Consider the following 26,840-nt stretch of genomic DNA (forward strand, 5'->3'; position numbering starts at 1 on the left):
CTCATGACCTGGGTCCCATCCGACACCACAAGAATCTATGACAATTGTGGTACACATGTCTACACTCAGAATGCAATGATGCTGAAACACTATGGCGTCTTGTGAAATAGCTTTATTGTGAAATATCAGGAGGTCACAGGAGATTGCAGTCTTCACTTTTTCATCTTCACATTCACACAGGATAACTGAAAATAACCTGGAATTTCTACATTTGCTTAATTGGTGGGGGATTTGGCCATTCAGACTAATTAGCAAGAGTCCATAATGTCAGCATTTAAATTAGGCCAAAATGAAAACCAAAGGATGAATTTTAATAGAAAAAATGTAATGACCTCATTATTGACATTGTTCTGCAGAGATATCATTAAAGAGTCAGGGGAAAAAAAAGACAAAGAAGGGGAAAAAAGGAGAAAGCCAGAGAGAGAAAAGTAAAAACTATATATATATATATATATATATATATATATGTATATGTATATAGTCATTAGTTATTGGAAATGTAACAAAGTGAATTTGAGTGGATACTTATTAATAATGTATACAACTATATTTACTTTACATTTGGTAACTTTTTATAGTTCCAAAGTTCTTTTACACAGTAGAAAGGGTTGATGAGACAGAAAACCACAGAGGGCAGAGCATGTAAGTTCATAGGAAATGGAATACAGTGTACAAGCTAATGAATCAACCTTTGATAGGAAGAAAACTTTCATGAGTGGAGACAAGAAGGAGGAAGGTATATGCAAGTAAGGTTGTAAGTTTAGTTCTCCTCCAGAATTCTATCTTCTCAGTGAATAATTATGTAGTTACAAGTTGGGCAGGGTAGCACACATCTGTAATCCCAGCAGTTGGGAAACTGAGATGGAAAGATCTCAAGTTTTAGCCAACCTGGGATATATAGTGAATATCAAGCCTTGGCTACCTAGTGAGACCCAGTCTCATAAAGAATTATGTGCTTACTCATTGGGTATAACATGCAAGTCTCTGAGAAGAGATACAGCAGTTATATAAGCATCACCTCTCCTGGTACGGAAAGTTAAATTTAGCAAGAAGGCATACTCAGAACACTGGACAGATAGAGTTATATCTGAAGTAGCTCACTCTGTGTGTCTTGTCTTGTGTTGAGACATTTTAAAGCATTTAGTGTTATTTTATTGGGTTGGTGGAGGAGGAATTGATGGGAAAGGAGCCTTGTGGTCACAGATAACACAAAGTGTGTTTATTCCTCTTAGATATCTCAGGGCTGGGGATGTGGCTTGGTAGTAGAAAGCGCATGCACAGGGTTCTATCATCACACTGGCTAGGGAAAAAGAAATTTCCTTCCTTCTCTTTACTGGTCTTTTAAAGAGTCTAGGCAATCCTTGGGTCAGTCCTGTGTAATTTGTACTTTTCTATCATGTATATCTGTGTTCTGTACAATTCAAATGTGTTATCTCTAATTGGTCCATAATATTATCATCTAATGGATTAGGATTCTTTTCTACAGCTAGTTGTACTTAAACTTGTGTGTGCACATGCACACATACACGTGTGTGTGTGTGTGTGTGTGTGTATTTTATGCTACTGTATTAGGCTTAAGAGGGGTTTTCTCTAAGATTTTTTGTTTTTCTATATTTTACTAGTGGCTGAGGTTGGATGCTTTACTTTTGTATTACTTGATGTTTCAGGTATTTGTGAGACAAGATCTTGCTATATAGTTCAGGTCTTAAACTTTGCATTCTTCTGCCTCAGTCTCTTGGGATTACAGGCACATGGACCACCACATCTAGCTATATTTCTGCAAAGTCTTGTTTACGTTGTTGTTCTGTTTTTATTTTTTGTTTTTAGGAGTAGAATACAGGGCTTTGTGTTTGCTAGATAAGTGCTCTGCCACTTCAGCCATGCCCCCAGCCTAATTTTTGTAAGTACAAACTTAGCTTAAAGGTCTACATTATTCTGAGCTTCCTGTTAGCTATAAACCATATAATTAATGTGAAATATCAACTATGATTAATTTCTAGAGTTTGCAGATAATGTATAATGAATGTTTTTTGTTTGTTTTTGTTTTTGTTGGTTATGGGGCTTGAACTCTGGGCCTGGGCACTGTCCCTGATTTCTTCAGTTCAAGGCTACACTCTGCCACTTGAGCCAAAGTGCCACGTCCTGTTTTCTGAGTGGTTTATTGGAGATAGGAGTCTCGAGGTCTTTTCCTACCTGGGCTGGCTTTGAACCGTGATACTCAGATCTCAGCCTCCTAAGTAGCTAGGATTATAGGCGTGAGCCACTGGTGCCTGACAATGAATGTATTTTTTTATTTTTAGGTTTAGATAACTATCCATTAATTCTCAAGTAGTTAAAGATTTCTTTTTTAAATTAGGAAGGGTTGCTCAACTTCTTGGATTGGTTTATCATTTAGCTTTTCTTCTGGTTGGAGAATTTAACTGTAAAATCTTTATTTTGGAGAATTTTTTTCAGTTAAAACAATTGTTTCCAGACTAATGATTGATAGTTATAAATGTTCCACAGAAGAAATAGATTATTTAGTCTCTGGAGAGGATAAAATTCTCTATCTACCAATCTACATTTCAGTTCACTGATTATACCATTACAATCTTACATAACTTTTGGCCAATTCATCTGTGTGAATCAGAACAAGGCATATTACAATATGCCACCAAGAAGAAATACATGCTGAAAATACTTTATGTCTATTTAAATTGGTATTTATGAATTTAACACGACAGGAAAAGTTTATTAATCAGGAATAGACAATGAGAAGGCCATAGTCCATCTCAGCAATGGCTGAGTTGTGCTAGGTGAGTCCAATAAAGAATAAGAAACAAGAGAATTGAAGATGTTGCAGGAGTGTGACTGTGATCTTGGCCCATGAAGCCCAACACACTGCAGATTGACAGGGCTGGAGGAAGCTTGCCAGGCAGGAGCGGTACAGTCACTGGGAAGACTCCCATAACTGAAGATCCTCAGTAACGTGGGGAAGGAAAGAGGCAAAATTACAGCAAGTGGCTGAAGTGAATTAGTAGATAGGGTTATTAAAGGTGATGCAAGGCCATAAAATTATAAGGAAGCTGGGACTGTAACCTAGCTACAAAGGAGGCTGAGATCTGAGGATCGTAGTTTGAAGCCAGCTGGGGGAGGAAAAATCTGTGTTACTCTTACCTTTAATTAACCACCAAAAAAGCCACAAGTAGAGCTATGGTGGAAGTGGTAGAGTGTTAGCCTTGAGTGAAAAATCTCAGGGACAGTGCCTAGGCCCTGAGTGCGAGCCCAGGACCAGTATACACAGATGTACACACAAACATGCAAAATAATATCCACTGGAATACTGAAGTCACTAAGAGTAAATGAGGGAGAGAATAATTCTGTAACAATTCTGGAAGGAGATGCATCAAAAATTAGTATTAATAAGATTACAAGCAATTTTTATTTTCTTCTTTGTATCATTCTGTATTTTCTAAATTTCTAAAATGTGTGAACAGTACTTTCATAGGTAGGAAGAGGTTAGTTTTTAATATTTGAGATTATTAAAAACTTAGTTTTTAATAAATTCAAATTAATTTCATTTTCTATACAGTTCTTCTATAATCTTACTATAAGTTTACTTTAACTTGGCTGTCTTCTAGTAAAACTAAGCAATATAGAAGAAATATTTGTTACTTTTTATATTGAGAAAGGATGTTAATAACTCTGTTATTTTTAATAACACCCACTTTTGTTTTCTTCCAGGAGAAGCAGACATGTATAAATGACACTGATTCTATATAGGTGATAAGTAGAAAGGATACATGACAGACCTATGGCTTAAGTGGTAGAACACCTACCTAGCAAGTGGAAGGTCTTGAATTCCAACCCCAGGGAAGGAAGGAAGGAAGGAAGGAAGGAAGGAAGGAAGGAAGGAAGGAAGGAAGGAAGGAAGGAAGGAAGGAAGGAAGGAAGGAAGGGAGGGAGGGAGGGAGGGGTCAGGGAAGGAGGGAGAGAGAAGAGAAGAAAGGGCAGGGACAAGTGAGAGGGAGGGAAATATACCTATACAATTCTTAGATATATTTAAAGTGTTCATTGTGATTGTAACCTAAATATCTATGAGTACTATAGTATCTTTGGTTACTTTGTTTTACACAACACTAGAAAGTATAAGATACTGCTAGGTGCTGGTGGCTCATGCCTGTAATCCTAGCTACTCAGGAGGCTAAGTTCTGAAGATCACAGTTCAAAGCCAGCCCAAGCAGGAAAGTCCATGAGACTCTTATCTTCAACTAACCACCAAAACAGTCGGAAGTGGATCTGTGGCTCAAGTGGTAGAGTGCTAGCACTAAGCAAAAGAAGTTCAGGGACAGGGCCTTGGCCCTGACTTCAAGCTCCAGGACTGGCACAGAGAGAAAGAAAGAAAGAAGAAAGAGAAAGCAAGTAAGCAAGCAGGGAAGAAAGGAAGGAAGGAAGGAAGAAAGAAAGAAAGAAAGAAGAGAGAAAAAGGAGAGAGAGAAAGAGAGAAAGAAAGAAAAAAGAGAAAGAAAAAGAAAGAAAGAGACAAGAGAAAGAAAAAGAGAAAATGAGAGAAAGAGAAAGGAGGAGAGAAAGAAAGAAAATATAAGATACTGAATTGTATACAAGTTCAACTGTTAATTGAAACTTAAAACATGGCATATTTTAAGAAAAATTTATAAGGGAGTCACTCTGGAGTACTTGTTAATCATCTAGCAGGAAATGTTCTGTTTCAATCCTAGAAAACCTTACACATTTTCTAGTGATTACGATACTTAAATGGCCATTGGCATGTATGGCCAAAACTTTCTTCTAAATAGTATTTTTTTAAAACAAGGACAAAGCCAGGTGTTGGTGGCTCACACCTATAAGCCTAGCTATTCAGGAGGCTGAGATCTGAGGGTCACAGTTCAAAGCCTGGGCAGGAAAGTCCATGAGACTCTTACCTCCAATAAACCACAAGAAAACCAGAAGTGGCACTGTGGTTCAAATGGTAGAGTGCTAGCCTTGAGCTGAAGAGCTGAGGAACAGTGCCCAGGCTGAGTTCAAACCCACGACCACCACCAACAACAACAAAAAAAGGCGGGGGGGGGGAAGAGAACAAAACCTCTGGATATCTTAAATCTGGACTGAGTCAATGTAATGGTGTGATAGAAAGATGACCTTACTGAATTAGAACCAATGTTAAAGTTAAGTGGTTTGAAGTGGATGATTTTGTAAAAGGTTTTGGGAATTGAACATGGGGCCTCAGACATGCTAAGCACATGCTCTGCCTCTGACCTAAACTACCAACCTAGAAATATCCTGACACTTTTAACTACTAGCAGTCACATGCTGTGGATGGAGGTTCATGTCTCTATTTGTAGTTACTCTGAGTTACCTACATAGTTGAGAAAGAGAAAAGTCTCTCATTTTTTACTTGAGTGAAAACTAGCAAACTTACCAATTGCATAATTGCCGAAATGAAATTAATAATAGCTGGATGTCAGTGATCTACCTACTCTAAGGCTGAGATCTGGAAGACCACCATTTGAGGGACATGTGGCAGAAAAGTTCACTACATTTAATCTCCAAAATAACAAGCAAAAAGCTGGGATAGAGATGTGGTTCAAATAGTAGAGTAACAGCTTGGAAAATGCAAGGCTGAAACCTTAGTACTACAAAGTTAACAATAATATAAAATAACTTGTTAGAATTCTTTTTTCCTAAAAAGTTTTAGGCCCTAGGTTTTTTATTTTCAAGTTGTACTAGCACAAATTAATTGTAACAAGGCGTTTCAGTGTGGTATCTATATGCATATAATGTACTTTGTAATGTACCTCATCTATATTACTCATGTGTGTGTGTGTGTGTGTGTGTGTGTGTGTGTGTGTGTGTGTGTGTGCATGCACACCAGTCCCGGGGCTTGAACTCAGGGGCTGGGTGCCATCCCTGAGCTTTTTGGTTCAAAGCTAGTGCTTTAACAGTTGAACCAGTTTCACCTTTGGTGTTTTGGCTTTGAACCTCTGATCCTCAGATCTCAGCCTCCTGAGTAGCTATGTTTACAGATAAGAACCACTGGTGCCCAGATATATATTTCTTAATTACCCTTCCCTCTTTTTAGGTTATTTTCTTTATGCTATTTTCAAATAATATACTTCTATAATATCATCCTCATCATCTACTTTTCCCCATTTTCTACCTGCTGCCCCTCATTAACAGTTCCTTCTTCACAACTGTGCCAAATTTTGTATTTCTAGGTCTAGACTCTGCATATGAGTATTCAACATTTGCCTTCCTGAGTTTGGTTTACCTCGCTTAGCACAATGTTGTCCACTTCCATCGATTTTCCCTTAAATGACATACTGTCATTCTTCTTTGTGGTTGAATACTCCATGGTTATATGAATCATATTTTATGTAGCCATCAGTTGTTATATATAGTTTATATATGTTTATCTATATATATATATATATCATCAGTTGGTGGGCAGGCACCTAGGCTACTGTAGTGCAGCCATAAACATGAATGTGCAGGTATCCCTCTTGTATGTTGATTTACACTTCTTTGGATATATGCCGAAAAGTTGTATCATGAAATTGTATGGTAGTTCTATTTTTAGTTTCTTAAAAATCTCCACACTGATTTGTGGCTACATAATTTTTATTCCTACCAACAGGGTATAAAGTCCCTTCCCCCTGCCAATATTTCTTGCCACTTTTCTTGATAATTTCTTGATGATTCTCTTTGGCTGAGATGGAATCTCTGTGTTCTTTGATTTTCATTTCCTTTACGGACAAGGATACTGAATACACATTTATGTCCATCACAAATTTATTAATCATTTGTACTTCTTTTGAGAGCTGTCTGTCCCATTCATTTGCCCATTTATTAATTGGATTACTTGTTCTTTGAGCTTTTTATACAGGTCCTAGGGTTGTGGCTTTCCCACCCCACTCCCCAGGGTTCAAACTCCCAACTTCACATTCTCACTAGATTTTTTTGCTCAATAGTTGGCACTCTACCATTTAAGCTACATCTCTACTTTCAGCTCTTTGTTGGGAGAGGAGAGTCTCTTACTGGGAGGTAAGGAAGAGTTTTTCAAATTTGTCTGTTCATCGTGGCTTTGAACCATGATTCTTAAAGCTCACTCTCTTGAGTGTGAGCTATTAGCGCTAGTAGTCCTAGGGGTTTTAATAGAAATAAACTTGGGCCATTTTAAGCAAATGTATATGCATTACAAAATAAAATAGCATTAGCAACAACAACAAAAACCAAAATGAAATTTGTTATAAGTATTCCATGGGTATCTAAGGGAATACACAAAGATGAGTACAGTTCAGCCTCTTGGATAGTCAAGAACAAGGACCTAGAAAGGTCAGAGAATCTAATCTGGTACTCTCTCCTCTTCTGCTCTCCCCCACACCGGCTTCCTTCTCTCTTGCTACACTGACTAGTTTTCTTGGGTTCAGAGTTGTTATGACTTTTCTTGGTTTCTGAGTTAAGGCTTTTTTAAAAATAGCTTTTAAGTATATTATAGTCCCAGCATTGTCTGTTTCAAGTGGGAAATCTGATTGATCAAAGGTGGTTGAGTCATACAAATGTAATTACCTTGTTTCAGTACAGACAATGTAACCAGCCTTTCAGCCTTCTGGCTTCCAGGGCTTTCTCTTTAGATGAGGTAGCTCTTACAGGTAGAGGGGAGGTGTTCTTTAAAGAATTAATCTGACCCAATAACTTATAACAAATACATTGAGGTTAATTGAAAATAAAGGGATCTAGCCTGTAAAAAATATTTACATCAAATAGGATAAAACATCTGTCATCAGAAAAACAATGTTCAATATCATTCAGCTAACAAATATTTAGTGAGTTCCTCCAGAAACATAAAAATCTCCTCTACTATTATTTGAAAAAGTAAATAGATTTTTCTTATCTTACCACTAAAGAGCAAGAAAATGAGAATATCCAAGTAAAGGACCATATTTTTCTTCCCCAAAATGAGCCTTTGGCAACTTTATTTTGAATGCATTGTCCTTGCTGTCTTCATTAAGGGCAAATTTTCGGAAGTTCATAGACATGACATTTGGTAGTCTTGACTACAGGATCTAAGGCTGACTCAGCAAACAAGATTGACCTGCTTAGTTTGTCTGAATTTATGAGTTAATAAATCCATGTGAAGCCACTAGTAAGTAGGAGACAGCCTGGAAATTATTGCTTAGAAATATGACTCTAAGAAGAACTTTTTGACTCAAACCGGAGTTGATGTGACAGTTCTCTATAAACTGTCTTTGTTTTCCCAGAATACTAGAAACACTCCAAGACTAAGTAGAAAACCTTAGAAATATGACTCTAAGAAGAACTTTTTGATTCAAACCGGAGTTGATGTGACAGTTCTCTATAAACTGTCTTTGTTTTCCCAAAATACTAGAAACACTCCAAGACTAAGTAGAAAACATATACTACATTATTAACCAAATTAATTTAATACTCAAAGCACAGGGGGTACTTTATCAAATGATTGCTTTCCGATTGTATAGCAGCTGATAAGCAATTAAAGCAGCTAATCAGTTTCAGACATTTACTTCCTATAAAGTGTTATGTCCAGTAGAAGGAATTCTGCCTTTCCTAGGAAGCAAAGTAACTTTAAAACATTTAACTTCTCCCTTTAACTAGCTGAAAAGATAGATTGTCAAAGCTGTAAATATATTGTCTTTGAATATTTTGACGCATTAATAAAATGATAGATAGTCTTCCCTTTATACATACCTGATTAACACTTTTACAATGGGGAAGGAGTGTCTTTTTTTTTTTTTTATAAGTTTTAGGCTGATGTTGTAAAATGTTCTGCTTCTGGGACTTATCTCAGCTACCTCTACCCTAATCATTTTACTGCAAATCTGTTTCTTGGCCAAGGTGTCTGAGGGCTGAGAAGGTACAATTTGAGCCTTTAGTTATTGAAAATAGGAGTTCAATTTCCTCAGTGAAACATTTGGTTGTAATCTGAGCCTACACTAATGCTTAACAGTCAGAATATGAGAACTGAGAGTAATGTGAGTAGAATGGAAGGAAGTCTCCTATTAACTGGAGATTGAAAATGTTGGAGGATGCTCTTGGCTTCAAATCTGGGTGCTAGGTGGGAAGATTTCAAATTGAATCAAAGTAAACTACAACAAAGAATCACATTATATAAAGGAATGATGTGGGAGGCTTTGGGATGCTCCGCTCCAACACAAAATTTAAATTTCAGTGACACTTTGAAGGTCAAGTGTATGCAAACATTTGTTTTATAATAGAGGCATAAATTATACCACTTCTATAAAGTCCAATTTAGAATTAGCAAGATAAAAAATACATGCATTGGGATTCAGCAATACCAATTTTAGTACAACCTGCAGTTATGATAACATTTCACAGTAGCATTGATGATGAGAGTGTAGGGGAAGGAAGAACTTCTATCCTCTGATGGTTTGATAATTGAGTCTATGAAATAAACTGACAACAGATTAACAGGAGGGAAAAATTTTAATTATGGTGTAAAATGCCCAGATATCCCACACCCAAAATAAACAAACAGGGGTGTGTGTGTGATGTACTCCAGTTGGTATACCACCAGTCTCTTCTCCTGAGATACCATTAATTTCTGTTTGATGAGACTCTGGGAAGGGGATTTATGACAACCGAGTTCTCTTTTGTGGGCCTCTATCTTTAATACTATAAATTCCAGAGAAAGTTGCCTAGCAAGGTAAGGTGCTGTGGAAGAAAGACAAGGAAACAGGAGGGTTAGAGACCTTAGTTCTCCTTTAGTTCAAAGGACTCAACAACACAAAACCTCACAGTTTGAGATATCCTTTTTTTCCCTAGCATTCACAGAGAGCAGAAATAATCCGAACATCAAATGTTATAAAACTGGTTAAGGGGCTGGGAAGGAGTGCTTGCCTTGCATGCATGAGGCCCTGGGTTTTATTCCTCAGCACCATGTAAGCAGAAAAAGCTGGAAGTGGTGTTGTGGCTCAAGTGGTAGAGCGCTAGCCTTGAGCTGAAGCTTAGCTGAGGGACAGAGCCCAGGTCGAGTTCAGGCCCCAAGATTGACCAAAAAAAAAAAAAAAAAAAAGAACTGGTTAAGTGAGACAAGGCTTTAAAGGGTGGATACTGAACACTTTCCAATTCATGTTAGACTAAAGGAACAGTTTACATACCACTTGTATAAAAAAAGTAATTAAATTAAAACAGGAATGTTTGCTTTTATGAGAAGCTGTTAAAACTGCCACACAGGAGGGGTCCTTTTCTCACTATTTTGAGTGCTTTTTGTATTTTGAAACATGAAAAGGAATTCACAAACACAAGTAGACGCCAGAAGGATAAACTTGCTTGAAGTCTGACGATGCAAAGGAGAAAGCCTGTGAGCTCAGCCTCATAGGCCATCACCCTAAGGCCTTGACAAATAAGATTGTCCCTTTGTGACACAAGCCTGAAAACTGTCAAAACATGTCCAAACCCCGCCCCCCATTTCCCTTCACTAAGTTTCAGCGAACAGTAAGTCACAGAAATTGCTAGCAAACTTGTCATCATTTCCAAAACACTAAAGCACTTTTCTCAGAACGGGGGGGGGGGGTTAAGCAAGGGAATGGGGGCGCGCAGGAAGGGGAGACATCACCCCAGATTAACGAGGCTTCTACCGTCTCTGACCCAGCCCGGGGGCCACAAAGCCGTAGGAATACAAAGTATCAATGGGGTTACTGAGAATCACCCGAGTGACACCTCACGTCGTAGTTTTAGGGCAACACACTTTCTCCCTCCACACCAGGCTTCCCTTTCTGGCTCCGCCTCTCCCCGCTCCGGCCCAGCCCAGTCCTTGGCGGGAGGTTGGCTCGGTTGCCCCCCGCGCGAAAGTGCGGAAGACGTAATGCAGCCAGATCTTCGGAAAGGACATGGTACACTCTGTCCTCCCATCTCTATGATCCTCTTTGTGACCAGCTTAGAAGCCCAAGCGTTCGGTGCCAATAGTCCTCCTGGCCGACAGAGAGCGATGCAAAAATTGACTTAACAGGTGCAGGGCGCGCTCTCTCCACCTATTGAGGGAGCTTGTGAGCACGGGCGCATGCGCTCTCGGTGGTGCGCGGCGGAAAGAAGGGGCGGGGGCGTGGAGCGGAGATTCGACCTGGCCTGAGCTCCGAGAGCGCGCGTGCGCAGTCGCGTGCTCAGGGCTGCCGGGACTCCGTGCGGGATCTGGGGTGAGGCCGCTGTGCGGGGCCGCGGGGATGTTCCGAAAAGCCCGGCGAGTGAACGTGCGCAAGCGGAACGACTCGGAGGAGGAGGAGCGGGAGCGCGAGGAGGAGCAGGAGCCACCACCGTTGCTGCCACCGCCGGCTACCGGCGAAGACCCGGGCCCTGGAGGTGGCGACCGGGCCCCCGGGAGCGATTCGCTGCTGGGCCCGGGGCCGCCGCCGCCGCCGCCGCCGCCGTCGTCGTCTTCCACGCTCACCCCTGGCCTCGGGGCTGAGGCCGGGGGAGGCTTCCCCGGGGGCTCGGAGCCTGGCAACGGGCTGAAGCCGCGCAAGAGGCCTCGCGAGAACAAAGAGGTGCCCAGGGCCAGCCTGCTGAGCTTCCAGGACGAGGAGGAAGGTAACCGCCGCGCCCGAAAGCCCCGCACCCGCACCCCAGGACCCCTCCGCGGCGAGGGCGCTCCCACCCCGGAACCGATGGGCCCCTGCCCGCCCCGGCGCTGGCGGATCCTTCCCCGCCTCCGGCCTTCTGCTCCGACTGAGGTTGCGTTCCCGCGCTGCCCGCATGGGCAGCCTTAACAATCGCCGCCTCCTCCTCCTCCTCTGCCTCTTTCTCCGCTTCCTCTTCTTCTTCCTCCTCCTCCTCCTCCTCCCCTTCTCCCTCCTCCGCCCCCTCCTCCTCCTCTTCCTCTTCTTCCTCCTACCTCCACCCCCTCCCCCCACCCCCGTCTTGTGCATTTTCTACGGGCTTGGGGCTGGAGCTATTCCATGATCATTCTGGGTTGAAGTGGAAATTCAGTGCTCCCTATCTTGCCTCCCTCCTGCTGGGATGTTTTGGAGAGAAATGTATTTATTTATTTAATTTATGTTTGGTGCCGGCCTCGAGGCTTGAACTCGGTCTGGACGCAGTCCCTGAGCTTTCATATCACTTGAGCCACAAGTCCACTTCCAGCTTTCTGGTGGTTAACATTGGAGATGAAAGTCTCAGGAACGTTATTCCTCGGGCTGGCTTTGAGGGCTGGCCACCCTCAGATCGCAGCCTCCTGAGTAGGTAGGGTTAACAGGCGTGAGCCACCTGTGCCCGGCGAGAGTTCTGTCTGCTGGCATAATCACAGAGCCCGACTTGCAGGCCACGGTGCCTGAGCCTCGTTGGCATCCTTGACCAGGAAAGGCTGGGTTTGAGAACAGGAGAGAAGTTGGTCTGGCCAAGAAGTCTAGATTTGCAGCTCTGCTTCTAAGTGACCTTGGGACAGTTCCTTATGCTCCCCGAGGCTGTTTTCCCAAAGAAGCAAATAGGGGTAGCAAATGTCTGCTTTGGTCTTGGCATTTGGAACGGTGAAATTGGGTGAGGCAGTTTCTATAATCTGCAGCATGCCAGACTAGTCAACTGCAGGAGATTGAGATTTCTGGTCTCAACCAAATGAGCTTTAAAATATGTTTACTTCCCGACCAATTGAATGTATGTAAACCAATCCCATGTTAAAAAAAAATTAGGAAGTTGTGCATCTCTGAATTAAGATGCTTCTTTATGTCTAATAAGGTTAGGCAGTTTATATTTGGCTTTTACAAGTTAATTTTGTTTGAGAGGGGTAAAACCAGTTTTTGTCTTTGACACATGCACTATTTAGTGACGGGCTATGCGCTTGACTTTCAAAGTTTAAAATGGAAGAGGATGGAAAAGTCACTAAAAGTCTTGAAATACTGTCAGTTGCTGATAGATGTAGACTTACTCAGACTTGTCAACACCAATGATTTTTCAGTATATCCTTTCAGATTCCTCAATAATTGGATTTTTGTATGTGTGTGTGGAACTCGGGGCCTTAGCATTCTTCCTTAGTTTTATCACTTCAAGGCAAGAGCTTTACCACTTGAGCCATAGTTCCACTTCTGGCTTTTTGGTGGTTAATTGAAGACAAGAGTCTCATGGACTTTCCTGCGCAGGCCAGCTTTGAGCTGCAGTCCAAGATGTCAGCCTCCAAAATAGCTAGGATTGCAAGTGGAATCAGTGGCTCTGGGCTAAATAGAAACATTGTGAATTTGTTATTGTGTTTTTCCTCCTGAGATGGAAGGTTTAAGGCAACCAGTAAGTTGTTGTGAAATTACATAGGTTATACCTTAAAAATCTTGAAGTTTCACTATTGCGTATTAACTTATGAAGTTAAAACTCAAACTTGAGTCTATGGTAAGTTTAAAGTAACTTCAAGTTATGGTGTGTAAATGTTATGTCTGCTTATATAGTACATATGTACATATGGTAGAATTTGTTTATATAGTACATATGTACATATGGTAGAATTAGAAAGAAGGAACCATTCTGAGAATGGTTGCTACAGATTTCATTTAATTTTCTTTTTAAGAAAATGAAGAGGTTTTCAAAGTGAAGAAATCAAGTTACAGCAAAAAGATAGTAAAGTTGCTCAAGAAAGAATACAAAGAAGATCTTGAAAAATCAAAGATTAAGACAGAACTGAACTCATCAACGGACAGTAAGTACTAATCCGATTCTTTAAATGATAAAATGACACCTTTCTCGGTGATTTGAGAAGTTACTGTGAATTGGTTCAAGTGTCTACTTTGAATAGCAGTATATACAGTTTAGTTAGTGCTCAGATACTTTTGTATGCCTCTCAAGACACAGAGTGTTGCTGCTGGATTCCTGCTGGTATATACACTGCTCCCATACAGAGATAGTTTCTCATTTTAACCTGAGGCAGGTATATTCCTGTTTGAAAAGATACATAGATTCATAAAGATGAGTTTTCAACCCCTTTGGTTTTATTTCTATTTGTGTTGGTCATTTTGGCACTCATCAGCCTTATGAGACAGATACATTGTACTGATATCCCTCTCTCCAAAAATTAAACCAACCAGCCTCCTTCTCCCTTTTCTCTCCTAGATTTCTCTCTTCCCCCTTTCTCTCTTCCCCACTCCCCCTCCCCTTTTGCTAGAGGCAGACACTCTACCTCTGGCCTGTATACCCTTAGCCCCTGAGTTTAAGACTTTTAAGCAATTGTTTTGTCCTTAGGAAAGTAGACTCATTATAATACGCTAAGGTCTGAATTATTAGGCAACTGATTGAAAGAAATCTTTGGTTTTATAGAGTTAAAAATAGAATTAATTTCTAGGTTCTTACAGGCTTAATATGAACCAGAATGCTCTATCTACAATTTACTTGTGGAGACAAAATCATGTGACTATGTAACGTCAGTATTGAGTAAAATATCCAATGACTGGTCCAAAGGGTGACCATAGTTTTGTTTTCAGAAGAGGACTGTTCTGTAGATAAGCAGGGTATCAAGTTGGATTTTGATAGCTAAACTTCCAGAAAATAGAAGGAAACTACTACATGTCATCAAAGATTAGAATGACAAAAGTGTTTAGGGAAAGAGCAAGTACATTTGCCAGGAGAGTAGATGAATTTTGAACAAAGTAGTTTAAAGGTTCAGTATGCATGATACACTGTTGGCAGATTGTGAAGGATATTTAGTATGTTTAGAGTTGGTACTGCCAAAATGAAACTTCCACTTAGTGTTAACATGAAGCATGGATTGGAATGGGGAGAGATTGGAGGTCTAAAGCAATTTAAACTTTAGGGCCATTTTTAATCCATTAATATTGGGCTATAAAGGTCTCACTTGAGCAAGACTGAGTCTTTTCTTACTCTGGGAAATTGTGAGTGAGTTAAAAGTTATTACTGAGTGCAGGAGAAGAAAAAGACAGAAAAAGATCTTTGAGAAACATTCCAAAGGAAAATTGATAGAATTAATATATGCTTTTGCCGTATTTTGAAAGAAGCAGCCAAGTTTGAGTTTATTTTAATTACCTTTTTTTTTTTTTTTTTTTTTTACAAATTCAGATGATCAGCCTCTGGACAAAGCAGGGCGCATTAAGGATGCAAGTCAAGAAGATGGAGTTCTCATCAGTGAGCATGGGGAAGATGAAATGGATATGGAGAGTGAGAAGGAGGAAGAAAAGCCCAAGGCTGGCGGGGCATTTTCAAATGCATTATCTTCTTTGAATGTTCTTCGTCCAGGTGTGTACCTGCAAGCATTTCTCAGAATTAAATTAAGCCCTCAAAGATGGGTTACCTTTTTGGCAGTACTGTTTTTCTGTCGGTCGTGGGGCCTAAACTCTGGGCCTGGGCGCTGTCCCTCAGCTCTCCAGCTCAAGGCTAGCTAGCACTCTGCCACTTGAGCCACAATGCCACTTCCCGCTTTTTCTGCTTATGAGGTGCTGAGGAATTGAACCCAAGGCCTCAGGCATGCAAGGCAAGCACTCTACCACTGACCCACCTTCCCAGCCCCAGTACTGGGGTTTGAACCCAGGGCCTCACATGGCAGTCACTATTGCTGAACTTGAGCTTCCATCCTGTTCGTAGTTTTTTGTTTTTTGTTTCGATATTTTAAAATACTGTTATTATAAGGGTGATGTGCACAGCGTTTACAGTTATATAAGTCAGGTAATGAGTATATATTTCATTTTGGACAATGTTAGCCCTTCCCTTACTCTCTCCCAGCTTTTTTTTCCTGTCCCTACCCACAAGTTATGTAGTTCATTTTCAACATAGTGTCTAGTGGGTACCACTGCTGCATTTGTTCACCCTGTGTCTCTTCATTACTGTGTACCTCCTTACCCTCCTAAAGACAGATAATGCATTAGTTATTTTTAAGATTAAGTCTTCTGGGGCTGGGAAGGTGGCTCAGTGGTAGAGCGCTTGCCTTGCATGCCTGAGGCCCTGGGTTCAATTCCTCAGCACATATAAGTAAAAAGAAAAAAGCCGGAAGTGGCGCTGTGGCTCAAGTGGTAGAGCGCTAGCCTTGAGCTGAAGAGCTGAGGGACAGTGCCCAGGCCCAGAGTTCAGGCCCCATAACCGGACCCAAAAAAAAAAAAAAGATTAAGTCTTCTTTCCTTTCCTGCTTTAGACTTCGCCTTTTGGTGGTTTGATAGGCTCATGCTATCATACCCAGCTTTCTGCTTTTCTGCTTAGGCTTACCTGGAACTTCGATCTTTTGTCTCAGCCTCCTACCTATCTAGGATGATAGGTGTTTGCTGCTGCATCGACTTCTTGGTTGAGGAATGGGGAGGATTCTCACAATCTTTGTTTTGCCAGGGCTGGCCCTGAACCCCGATCCTTCTGACATTAGTCTCCCAAATATCTAGGATTACATGTATAACTCACTGGTGCCCAGAGGATGGGCTGTCTTTAAAAGTGATTATTCAGTAAAACATTGACTAGGTAATCCTTTGTATTATGACATCTTTGAAGATAGGGTGTTTCTTCTTGCAAATATAGAAAATGTGAAAAGTAGATGTTTTTTAGCTTTCTTAAGACAGGCTTTATTTATAGACAGGCAATTGTGTGATTAAAGCAAATAACCTTCAGTAAATGTTAATTGATCCTAAAATATTTTTATGTATTTCATTAGAAAACATTGAGCATTTAATAGCCAAGTTACATGTAAAAGAAGTATCAATGTAACATTTAGAAATGCCTACTTTGGAATAGGAACTTGCTACAAATTATATACATACCTCCCTAGTGGCTTTCAAATTGTTATAGTCCTTATAGAAAGTCATTTTACAATAGGAATAGATTTCTAGATGCTCCTACCCTTGATTTTGTAATTCCATATCATGGCTTAATTGCAATACCATTGCAGAAGGTAAAAGGGGGGAAAAATCTCCCAGGAAGAGAAATACTTCATAAATTACATAATATTTACTTAGTGTTACAATAGCAGTTAGATCAATAGCAAAGGATTAATTCTTGCTGTAGGTAAGAAGTCAATTACTTTGATTATATGGTTGATTATGCTTTTATCTGTTTAGTGCAGACTGCTAAATCCTTAAAAATTATGTGTATAGAACATGGAGAAAAACTTAATGGATTAATATAAAAAGCAATTAGCCACAAAAGTACATATTCAGTATACTTACATGTGAACTATAAAAAATGCTTGTAAGAGAAATGCACTATAAATCAAGTACTTATTTGGAGCCATGAGATTGTGGGTACCATTTTTATATATCAGTTTTCCAGTTTACAAATACTTAATTATTTTTATTTCTTAAAAATATAAAACTAATAAAAGTGCTTTGGTTTCCTGCCCATCTATATTTTTAAAATGAAAAAAAAATCAAGTGATTATAGATAAGGTTTGGGACAAGGTACCAGTAGTGAACATTACTACATTACTGTGGCTGGGTGCTGGTGGGCATGATAGTCCTGGTTCTCAGTAGACCGAGATCTGAGAATAGCAGTTCATAGCCAGCCCGGGCAGGAAAGTCCATGAAACTGTACTTCCAGTGAACCACCAAAAAAACCCAGAAATGGAGCTATGGCTCAAGTGGTAAAGTGTTAGACTTGAGCACAAAAGCTCAGGGACAGTGTCCAGGTCCTGAGTTAAAGACCAAGTAACAATCTGGGTGCCCATGGCTAGGGCCCATAATCCTAACTATTCAGGAGGTGAGATTTTAGGATCATGATTCAAAACCAGTCTAGGCAGGCAAGTCTGTGAGACTCTTGTCTCAACCAGAAAACTCGAAGTGGAGCTGTGACTCAAAAGTGGTAGAGCATTAGCTTAGAGCACAAATGCTCATGGACAGTGCCCAGACCCTGACTGAGTTCAAGTCCCATGACTGATGAAAAAAAAAAAACAAACCTCCTCCAAATGACATTTAATACCAGCAAAAAAAAAAAAAAAAAAACTATTACTGTAACAAGCCTATATTAGGTTATGTTATTCATATGTTCTGAAAAACAACTTTATACACATAGTATTGTCATATTTTATAATTAATCATTTGTTTACAGGAGAAATTCCAGATGCAGCGTTTATACATGCTGCAAGAAAAAAGCGTCAAATGGCCCGGGAACTAGGGGATTTCACTCCTCATGATAATGAGTCAGGTAAAAGCCGTCTTGTCCGAGAAGATGAGAATGATGCCAGCGATGATGAAGATGATGATGAGAAACGCCGTATAGTTTTTTCTGTGAAAGAAAAGTCACAAAGACAAAAAATTGCCGAGGAAATAGGTAACTTGATATTGCTGGATAGTAGTAATCCCACTGTACCATTGCATTGCTTTTAATTGCGATTTGATTTGTTACTTGAAAATTTTGAAAACTATAGTGTAATTGTGATACTATTTAAACACTTGTGGCTAGAATTGTATTACTCTGCATGTATGTGTGTGTGTGTATTAATATTTATAAGAGACAGGTGGTTTTGTTCTTCACTTTGTTGGGCTGATATCAAGCTTACAGAAATTAATAATCCAATCTAATATTTTAACAATTAGCTACCCAGGTGTATTGTGATTATGGCAGACAATGTCAGCAGTATTGAATGAGAGATACCGTAGTAGATATTTTGGTCAGACTGAGTTACAAATAGAAATAATAATAATAATAATAGCTTAATTCTTGTGAATAGGATAGTATCTCTTCCCTTCTGCTATTTGGGTATTACATAATTAATTTCCTGTGTGCTCCTGGCTCAGGGATTGAGGGGAGTGATGATGATGCTTTAGTCACTGGAGAACAAGATGAAGAGCTCAGCCGCTGGGAACAGGAGCAGATAAGAAAAGGAATTAATATTCCTCAGGTAAAAAGAGTTATATATTTAAAAATAGGTTAAGGGCTGGGAAGGTGGCTAAATGGTAGAGTGCTTGGTTAGCATGCATAAAGCCCTGGGTTTGATTCCTCAGTACCCCATACACAGAAAAAGCCGGAAGTAGCGCTGTGGCTCAAGTGGTGTATAATGTTAGTCATGAGCGAAAAGAAGCTCAGGGACAGTGCCCATGCCCTGAATTGAAGCCCCATGACTGGCAAAAAAAAAAAAACAAAAAAAGGGTTAAAAGGCTTTTTGTCCTCTTGTTAAAAACTTAGTTCATATTGAATGTTTGTCATTCCTCCAAATAGCATAGTCCAGAAAACTACATGAGCCATTTTAAATTAGCTTGCTTTTACAGTCAGAAAAATGAGAGAATTTTCAATTTCTTAGATTAGTAGTCCATTAGCTAGGGGCATCAGTCACACCTGTGAACGTTAGCGTCAGAAACTCTAACCATTGTGCCTGTCAATCTGATGAAGAAGCCCTGTAGGTGATTATGATACACAGTAAAATATGAGAACCACTGCTTTAGATGAATATATTCTTTTCTAGATACCTTATTTTTTTCTGACAAAATTTATTTTGAAGAAAATGGGTTTTGTAGGAACATACAATCTTAGAAAAATGAAAAGTACTCCCCAAATACTAAGAACAATTTTTTTATAGAAGATAGTGAATAAAATTATATAGTGAACACTTTAAAAAATTGTTCTTTTTTATATTAATAGTGTTTTAAGCCAGAATTTGCATGTGTTTGGATGGTGTTAAGAAAGTAATATAGCCAAGCACTAGTGGTTCACACCTGTAATACCTAGCTACTCTGGAGGCTGAGATCTGAGTATCAGGGTTCAAAGCCAGCCCAGGCAGAAAAGTCCATAAGACTCTTATCTCCAATAAGTTACTCAGAAAAAGCTGTAAGTGGCGCTGTGGCTCAGGTGGTTGAGCACTAGCCTTGAGCACAAAGAGGCTCAGGGACAGTGCCCAGGCCGTGAGTTCAAGCTCCAGGACCAGCAAAACAAGAGAGAGAAGAGAGAGAAAACAAAACCAAAAAAACAGTATAAGAAAAGTCTTGGACTAGATATCAGGATGCTTAAGTTGTAATCTGTAGATTGTCCATTCTCTGACCTTGGCAAACTCTCCTTAGCCTCTTCCACTGATAAAATGATGGCTCAGGATTATTTTTATGTCCCTTCTACTTCTGAACCGAAACTTATTAGAAATTTAGAATTTAGTGATTCCATCAAATCACGTTCTTCTAATCTTACTTTTAGTTGTCTTCTAAGAATTGTACCATTACTAATTTTAATTACATAGTATTTGAGAAATGGTTATTGTTTTTATCATTACCCCTAATGATGTTTTGTTCTTTTTAAAAGTTCACCCATTTGTTTTCTATATATCCATTTTTTTCTAGGTTCAAGCAAGTCAGCCCACAGAAGTGAATATGTACTACCAGAACACGTACCAGACAATGCCTTATGGTTCATCCTATGGCATACCATATAGTTATACGACTTATGGATCATCAGATGCTAAATCTCAAAAATCAGATAACACAGTCCCTTTCAAAACTCCCAGTAATGAGATGACTCCCGTTACTATTGATTTGGTAAAGAAACAGCTTAAAGACAGGTAGGGCAGATCAACTTCTTAAAGACCTGTCTAGCTTTCTGTTCCCTCAGGCAACTTGTAGTCTGGGGTAGCAGATACAGAATATCGGCAAAGAAGATTCACTGGCCCGCCTTCCAGAGCTAAACAGAAGATGCCATCACCTTTCTTCTTGGATTACTTCTATGGAAGCCTCGAAAGTTTAGGAAAAAAAATGCCACTCCATGGTCATGTTGAAGACAGTTTGAATTTGCACCTCTTGGACTCCAAAAGTGTAGTCAAGATATGGGGGGAAAAGCAAGACAGTACAATTTTGGCTAGCACACCAAATAACTGCATATTAAGTCTGAAAACTGCCTCTTTTTTTTTTTGAGAAAGAGCAGTGCAGATGAAAAGATGCCATTCCAAGTGTCTTTATGTTCTAACAGTGGAACTAAATGCATTATAATAATAATTGCAAGAGTCCCGACAGCATAGACTTTTGGATGTAAATGTTATATTTATCCTTTTGTGTTCTTAAGGTTGGATTCCATGAAAGAATTGCACAAAACAAATCGACAGCAGCATGAGAAACACCTGCAAAGCCGAGTGGACTCTACGAGGGCTATTGAAAGATTAGAAGGGTCTTCTGGGGGTATTGGTGAACGGTATAAATTTTTGCAAGAAATGCGAGGGTATGTCCAAGACTTGCTTGAGTGTTTCAGTGAAAAGGTAAGAATGCAAAAATATTAATCTCTTTGAATAAGGCAATAATGAGGAGGTCTAGCGGGCCTTGTGTAGACCATTCTGTAATTCTCAATATCTATGAATTCAACCTTAGAAGTGGTGAAAAATGCTTCATTTTCTTTGCTTCATTAGTGGCATTCTTTCTTGGGGTAGTACAGTTCTATTGAAAACAGAAAATGAGAGTACTTCAGGGGACATTCTAATGAGACTTTGGCAAGTCTTAATTTCAATATAATGGTAGATTTATAGGCCTTTGCTGAATTGCTAATATGAGACTCACGATAGAAATATTCATTTTTATACTTCAGTTGTAAGCTTAATTTTAAACTATTCCTACAAGTCTAAATATATGATTGTTAGTGTAATAAATGCATAGTTAGATTTCAGTAGTTTTTGTTTTTGCCCAAAGTACTTGATTGCCATTGTTCTTCATTTTCATTTAAATAAGCCATGTGTCTTTATTCATCTCAGAAACTATTAAGCATTTCTTTTGAGGTCTCATTTCTTTCAAATTCATTATTTAGTATCATAATTAGCACTTTTTTGCATTCTATTTACCATTTGTTTACATTTTTAAAAATTAGCTGCATGCAGCTAACTTCTCAGATGATTTCTCAGTTGATGTTTCTTTAGGATAAATGTACTATTTGCACTAGGCTTATAAGCATTGTGGACTCCACAGGCTTTAAAAAAATTAAAAATAATGGTCCTTAAATGGCTTACCATTTAACTTTGGATCAGAAGGCACATTTCCTCTTATCATTGACTAGGATTAGCATAGAAACTACAAACTTACAGTATGGTCAAATGGGTATTTTAACTTTAGATTGTCTCTGCCGATTGTTAGGTATTGTAAAACTAAATGGTAGTAAAAGAACTTGTCTTTCTAGTGGATTTTGATGGTTTTCCAGTCAGTGTGTGGTTGCATGCTGGATGACAATGTTACCCTTTCCTCTCCTTTGTATTTATCAATGTTTTGTTGTATTTATCGATGTTTTATTCTATTGCCTGGTTTCTGGAAAGGCAACTGCAGTCTAAGCTATGACATTCCTTGTGGCGGAACAGTTGCTGGGGAGTTGGGAGGAAAGAATGAGTTTGACTGTGTTCTCAGGGCAGGGGCTGGAGTCAGGACTGGAAGTGGGAGGTATGTGTCAGAGCTGGCTAGAGAAAGGATCTTGGTCCAAAATGATACTTTGTGAGATTTGTTCCTAGGAATTGCTGCTTTTGAAGTATCTTGGCTTTTGCTTTGGAATTTACTTGAATAAACATAGATACTCCAAACTGTATACACAATGCTAAAAAATAATTGACAATATAGTAAGCTAGACCATATCATTCTTGAATTAAAAACAAGGATAGGACACTTAGTTTCCAGTGCTGAATTAGTAGTGTGCTTTATCTCTCCTTGATTATCCTGTTTCTAGACAAGTCATGATTGTGCTAATCATGACTATTCGTGGAGATCTGTAGTGATTACATTTTAATTAAAAGGGTAGATAATAATGTGTTTAAAAGATGTTTTATTTTAACATCTTCATATGCATTAAATTGTGTTAAGGATGTGCTGAGGACTGATCCAGTCATCTTAAAAATATATGGAATAAGAAAGTATTTAGAAACAATTGAATAGATTTGAATATTTGATTTTGTTGCTATACTAAAAAACTACTCTTTCAGACTTCTCTTTTCTTAGAAATGGTTAAATTTAGGTTTTAAATTACTTGTTAAGAATTTGTTTTGTTTCTCTTGTCATCTTTCTGGTGTTCTTTACCTGAGATTTGGCCCAAACGTAATAATTATATTGATAGTTTTGAGTTTGGAAAGGGTAAAATAATTTGTCGTGGTGCAGACTCTTGAAATAAGTCACTATTGCCAGGTACTTCAGTGAGAGTTAAAAATGAGTTTGAAATATTTCTTTGAAGCCGGGCGCTGGTGGCTCACGCCTGTAATCCTAGCTACTCAGGAGGCTGAGATCTGAGGATCATGGTTCAAAGCCAGCCCGGGCAAGAGAGACTGTGAGACTCCTATCTCCAATAAAAGAAAACCGGAAGTGGCGCTGTAGCTCAAGTGGTAGAGCGCTCACCTTGAGCTGAAGAGCTGAGGGACAGCGCCCAGGCCCAGAGTTCAAGCCCCACGACCGACCAAAAAAAAAAAAAAAAAAAAAAAATATTTCTTTGAACTTTTCTCTAGGCTTTGTTAAAAAGCAACCCAACTAACTAAAAAGAATAATTGCATGACCAGAATCTTAACTACACATTGGATAATTAAAATTCTCTCTGATGCCAGCTCAACTGTGTCGCTCTTAGAATTAGAGAAATGTAAATGTCCAAGACTGAAAGAATGCATCTTAGATCTGTTTGTCTTTAGTCTGTCTGGCTTAAAGAAAAGAGTACGGGAAAAGGTGGGAGATGGAGAAATGGTCACCCTAGGGCAGTAATTGCTTTAAAGAAAATCAGATTACATTAAAATTGAATAGTAGAGTCTCTAGACTGAGTTGTTTAGGATAACTATGGCAGATTTGGGGACATTGTTGCCCATGGTGTGGCAAAGAAAAACAAAATGACTCCATTATTTCAACCTTTCTGTGAACATTTGCCACTTTTGCAATGGAATCATACACGTATAGGTAAAATTGATTTTATTATAGACATCTTTGTATTCCACCTGCCTTTTTTTTTTTTTTTATTTCCGTTTGCAGTCTGTTCAGTTCAGGAAGCTGCTATAACACTTGGTGCCAGTGTTCCCAAACTCTAAATAATGTGTTTTCCTTTGCACTAACCATCGGGAAACTAGAATTTCTGGTTTCCTCAGGTATGTTTAGTGGTTGTTAGTGTTTGTGAAAGTTTCATAGCATTTGGTTATAATCTTTATAAACTAAGCTTTCTGCTTTTTAAAAAACATTGGATCTTGTTCTATAAACTTTTGTATTCTGTATGAATCAAGTATATTTTTACTTTACAATAAAAGAATTTGCAGTAAAATTTACAATATGGAAAAAAATTAAGCATTTGATATAGGAAGAGAAGAACTTGCTAAGTTAGAGATGTATTGATATCTGGTAGGTTAGTGATAGATAGAACTTTTTTAGCCCTATACCTCAGTTGGTCTACATAGAAAATACATAATTAAGGTGCAAAATTATATAATAAATTGTTATAGGCTACTTGGTATATCTCGATGGCAGATCACTTTAAATGTCCAAAGCTGGACAGGTAGCAGACTCTTGTTCTTAGCTGTTGTGGGTTGGTTGATTGCTTGGCATTGAATAGTGATAATGGTTTTTGTAGATCATGTTGCTGGAAAATTAAAAACATGCATTTGTAAGATTTACAAGTTACTTAAATATTCTCTAAAGATAAAGCACTAAAATTTTCGGCATTTCTTTACTTGCTATCTTAATACTTACGTATTAAATTTCTTAACGAAACCTTTGCTCCAACAACTAGGCAATAGACATAGTAGCTCTGTATGTGGATTTGAAGAAGAGTGATGCTTCCTATTCATTGCAGAACTGAACTGCTCTCATGTTCTGTTAGGAATTCATGATTATTTTGCCCATAGAGAGGGGGCTTTTACAGAAATCCGGAAATAATATGGAACCCTCAAATAAAAAGCACCTAAGGAGTTTGGTGTTACGGAGTGTGTTGTATTTTTACAGGTGCCACTGATTAATGAACTTGAATCAGCAATACATCAGCTGTACAAACAGCGAGCTTCTCGCCTTGTCCAAAGACGACAAGATGATATTAAAGATGAATCTTCGGAGTTTTCAAGCCATTCAAGTCAGTCCATCTTGAAGGTTTTTATTTTTCATTAAACAACCTTGTTTACTTAGTGCAGTCTAATTGAAAATTAGAAATCTCAGGGAACTTTTTTTTTTTTTAAACAAGTCTCCTTGTTGTGTCAGGTAGAGCTACAGACTATAACAGCATGTATTTGAATTGTGATAAAAAAATGTGGCTTCACAGAGGAGCTAAAAATATGCACCAGTGCTCTTCTCAGTCTTACTCTCCTTTGCACATATTTTTTTCATTCTTTTGTACAGCATAGAATATCTTATCAGTGTTTCATCTTAAAATTACTATCTGCTTGGCTCTAGCTGATTTTTTCCTATCATTTCATTGTGTTCATAACCCAGGTACAAGTGATGCTTTCAATCACGATAAAAGATTTTGAATTTAGAGACTGGAAAGATTTATGGGGAGGGTGATGAAAGAAGTATTATGTAGCCAGTAATAACCTCAGATTACAGGAGTTTACTAACCCTTCGGGATAAAGCCAAAGTCAAGGTGTTGTGTTTTTTTTTTTTAACATTCTTGTTTGTATTTGTGTTTTTTAAAGTCAGTGAATGCCTGCAGCTCTTGTAATTTTGTGTAAAAGTATAGAAATTAAATTTAGAGTCCTACATGACAAGTATTATAAAAAATAAAAATTATTTAAAAACTCTTCAAGTTAGTTTAGCTGAGATTCTTTAACTAGTTGCTTTTATAAAGCTCTTAGTTTAATTTTTTTCTATGGCCTTCCACATTCTTGGGCTTTACTGGGGACTTTTCTAATGTGGGTTCCTCGTGTTTTCTTTTGTCATTTCTTTGCTCCTGGGTTAGCAGTCTCAAATGTGCTACCCTGAGATATACTAATTTAAAATGTAGATTTTCTGGTCTTGTCCTTAGAGGTGCTTACTGGTCTTCCATGTCCAGGAATCTGCATGTTAAACCACCATACCATGTGGTTCAAGCCCAAAAGAGCTGAATGGTACTCCTAGCACACTGCTTTGCCATACAAGGTGCCCTTCAGTCAGAGTCTAGGTCCCTGAGAAAGCATCCTGCCTTGTGTCTGATGGGTTTTGGAGAAGCAGAAAGAGGCCGTCATATGGCCTGCATTGCTGAGGCAGGCTCGCCAAATGCAGGCAGACTTAGCAATGCTGAGCCATATAAATGGTCTTGACCTGTTTTTGCTGTACAAGTTCAAATAGAATTACTGGCATTGGACACCTAAATGACTAATGCATCCCTCCCAGACCACTTTTGATCCAGACAGAACCAGATTTCTGGGGCAGATTACAGGTAACCGCTATATAATGAAGGGAAATACTTTTCTTTTAAGTTAAATGGTTTGTGTGAGCTGCGCATCTCACTTAGGTAACTTCTCTTATCTATCATCTGCTTTTCACATTGTGGAACTTGAAGTAAGAGTTAAAATGATGCATGTTAATTAGACTGAAATTTGGAAAGAATAGAAAGATTGTAGAAAAGTGAAAAATACTTCCTGGGACAAATAGACACTAATTGCAACAGATTTGAGGACAAGTACAAGGGAAATTGAAGAATCAATTGATTAATCATTCTTTCAATAAGAAAGAATACATACTGTTTTGTGGAATGGGAACTTTTTTGTACAACTACTTAAAGATAATAATAAAAAAACTAAAACAAAAAAAGAATACTTAGCAATTGACTTAGAAGCACTTACCTGCATTTACTGTGCATATTTCTTACAGAAATGAAGGACACTTGCTACTTATGATTGATATTGTCTTTCCTAGCTAGTGAACTCTGGAACATTCATCCTTTCTAAATGAGCTATTCTAAAATGAGAGTTTTTAAAAACCTTAAAAAAGTCACCTTTTAAAAATAGTTAAGGTCTAGAATGTTGGGAATCAGTGAAATGGAGAGCTGATTTTTAGTTTTGTTTTTCCTGTTGCTGATTATGG

At 38.7% G+C, this 26,840-nt stretch overlaps 1 protein-coding gene across 1 annotated transcript in view; it reads left to right on the plus strand.

The window, feature by feature from the left end:
* Positions 1-11,026: 11,026 nt before the first annotated feature.
* Paxbp1 (PAX3 and PAX7 binding protein 1) overlaps positions 11,027-26,840 on the plus strand; it is a 33,163-nt gene continuing 17,349 nt past the window's right edge. The window contains exons 1-8 of the mRNA XM_013027512.1: positions 11,027-11,580; positions 13,538-13,666; positions 15,037-15,213; positions 17,995-18,216; positions 18,684-18,787; positions 20,211-20,428; positions 20,926-21,115; positions 24,789-24,912. Of these exons, the coding sequence (XP_012882966.1) occupies positions 11,217-11,580; positions 13,538-13,666; positions 15,037-15,213; positions 17,995-18,216; positions 18,684-18,787; positions 20,211-20,428; positions 20,926-21,115; positions 24,789-24,912 (1,528 nt within the window). The 5' untranslated portion in view covers positions 11,027-11,216. The remainder of the gene's footprint in view (positions 11,581-13,537; positions 13,667-15,036; positions 15,214-17,994; positions 18,217-18,683; positions 18,788-20,210; positions 20,429-20,925; positions 21,116-24,788; positions 24,913-26,840) is intronic.

This window comes from Dipodomys ordii, unplaced genomic scaffold, assembly GCF_000151885.1.
Source record: "Dipodomys ordii isolate 6190 unplaced genomic scaffold, Dord_2.0 Scaffold104, whole genome shotgun sequence".
In the NCBI taxonomy this organism is placed as follows: Eukaryota; Metazoa; Chordata; class Mammalia; order Rodentia; family Heteromyidae; genus Dipodomys; species Dipodomys ordii.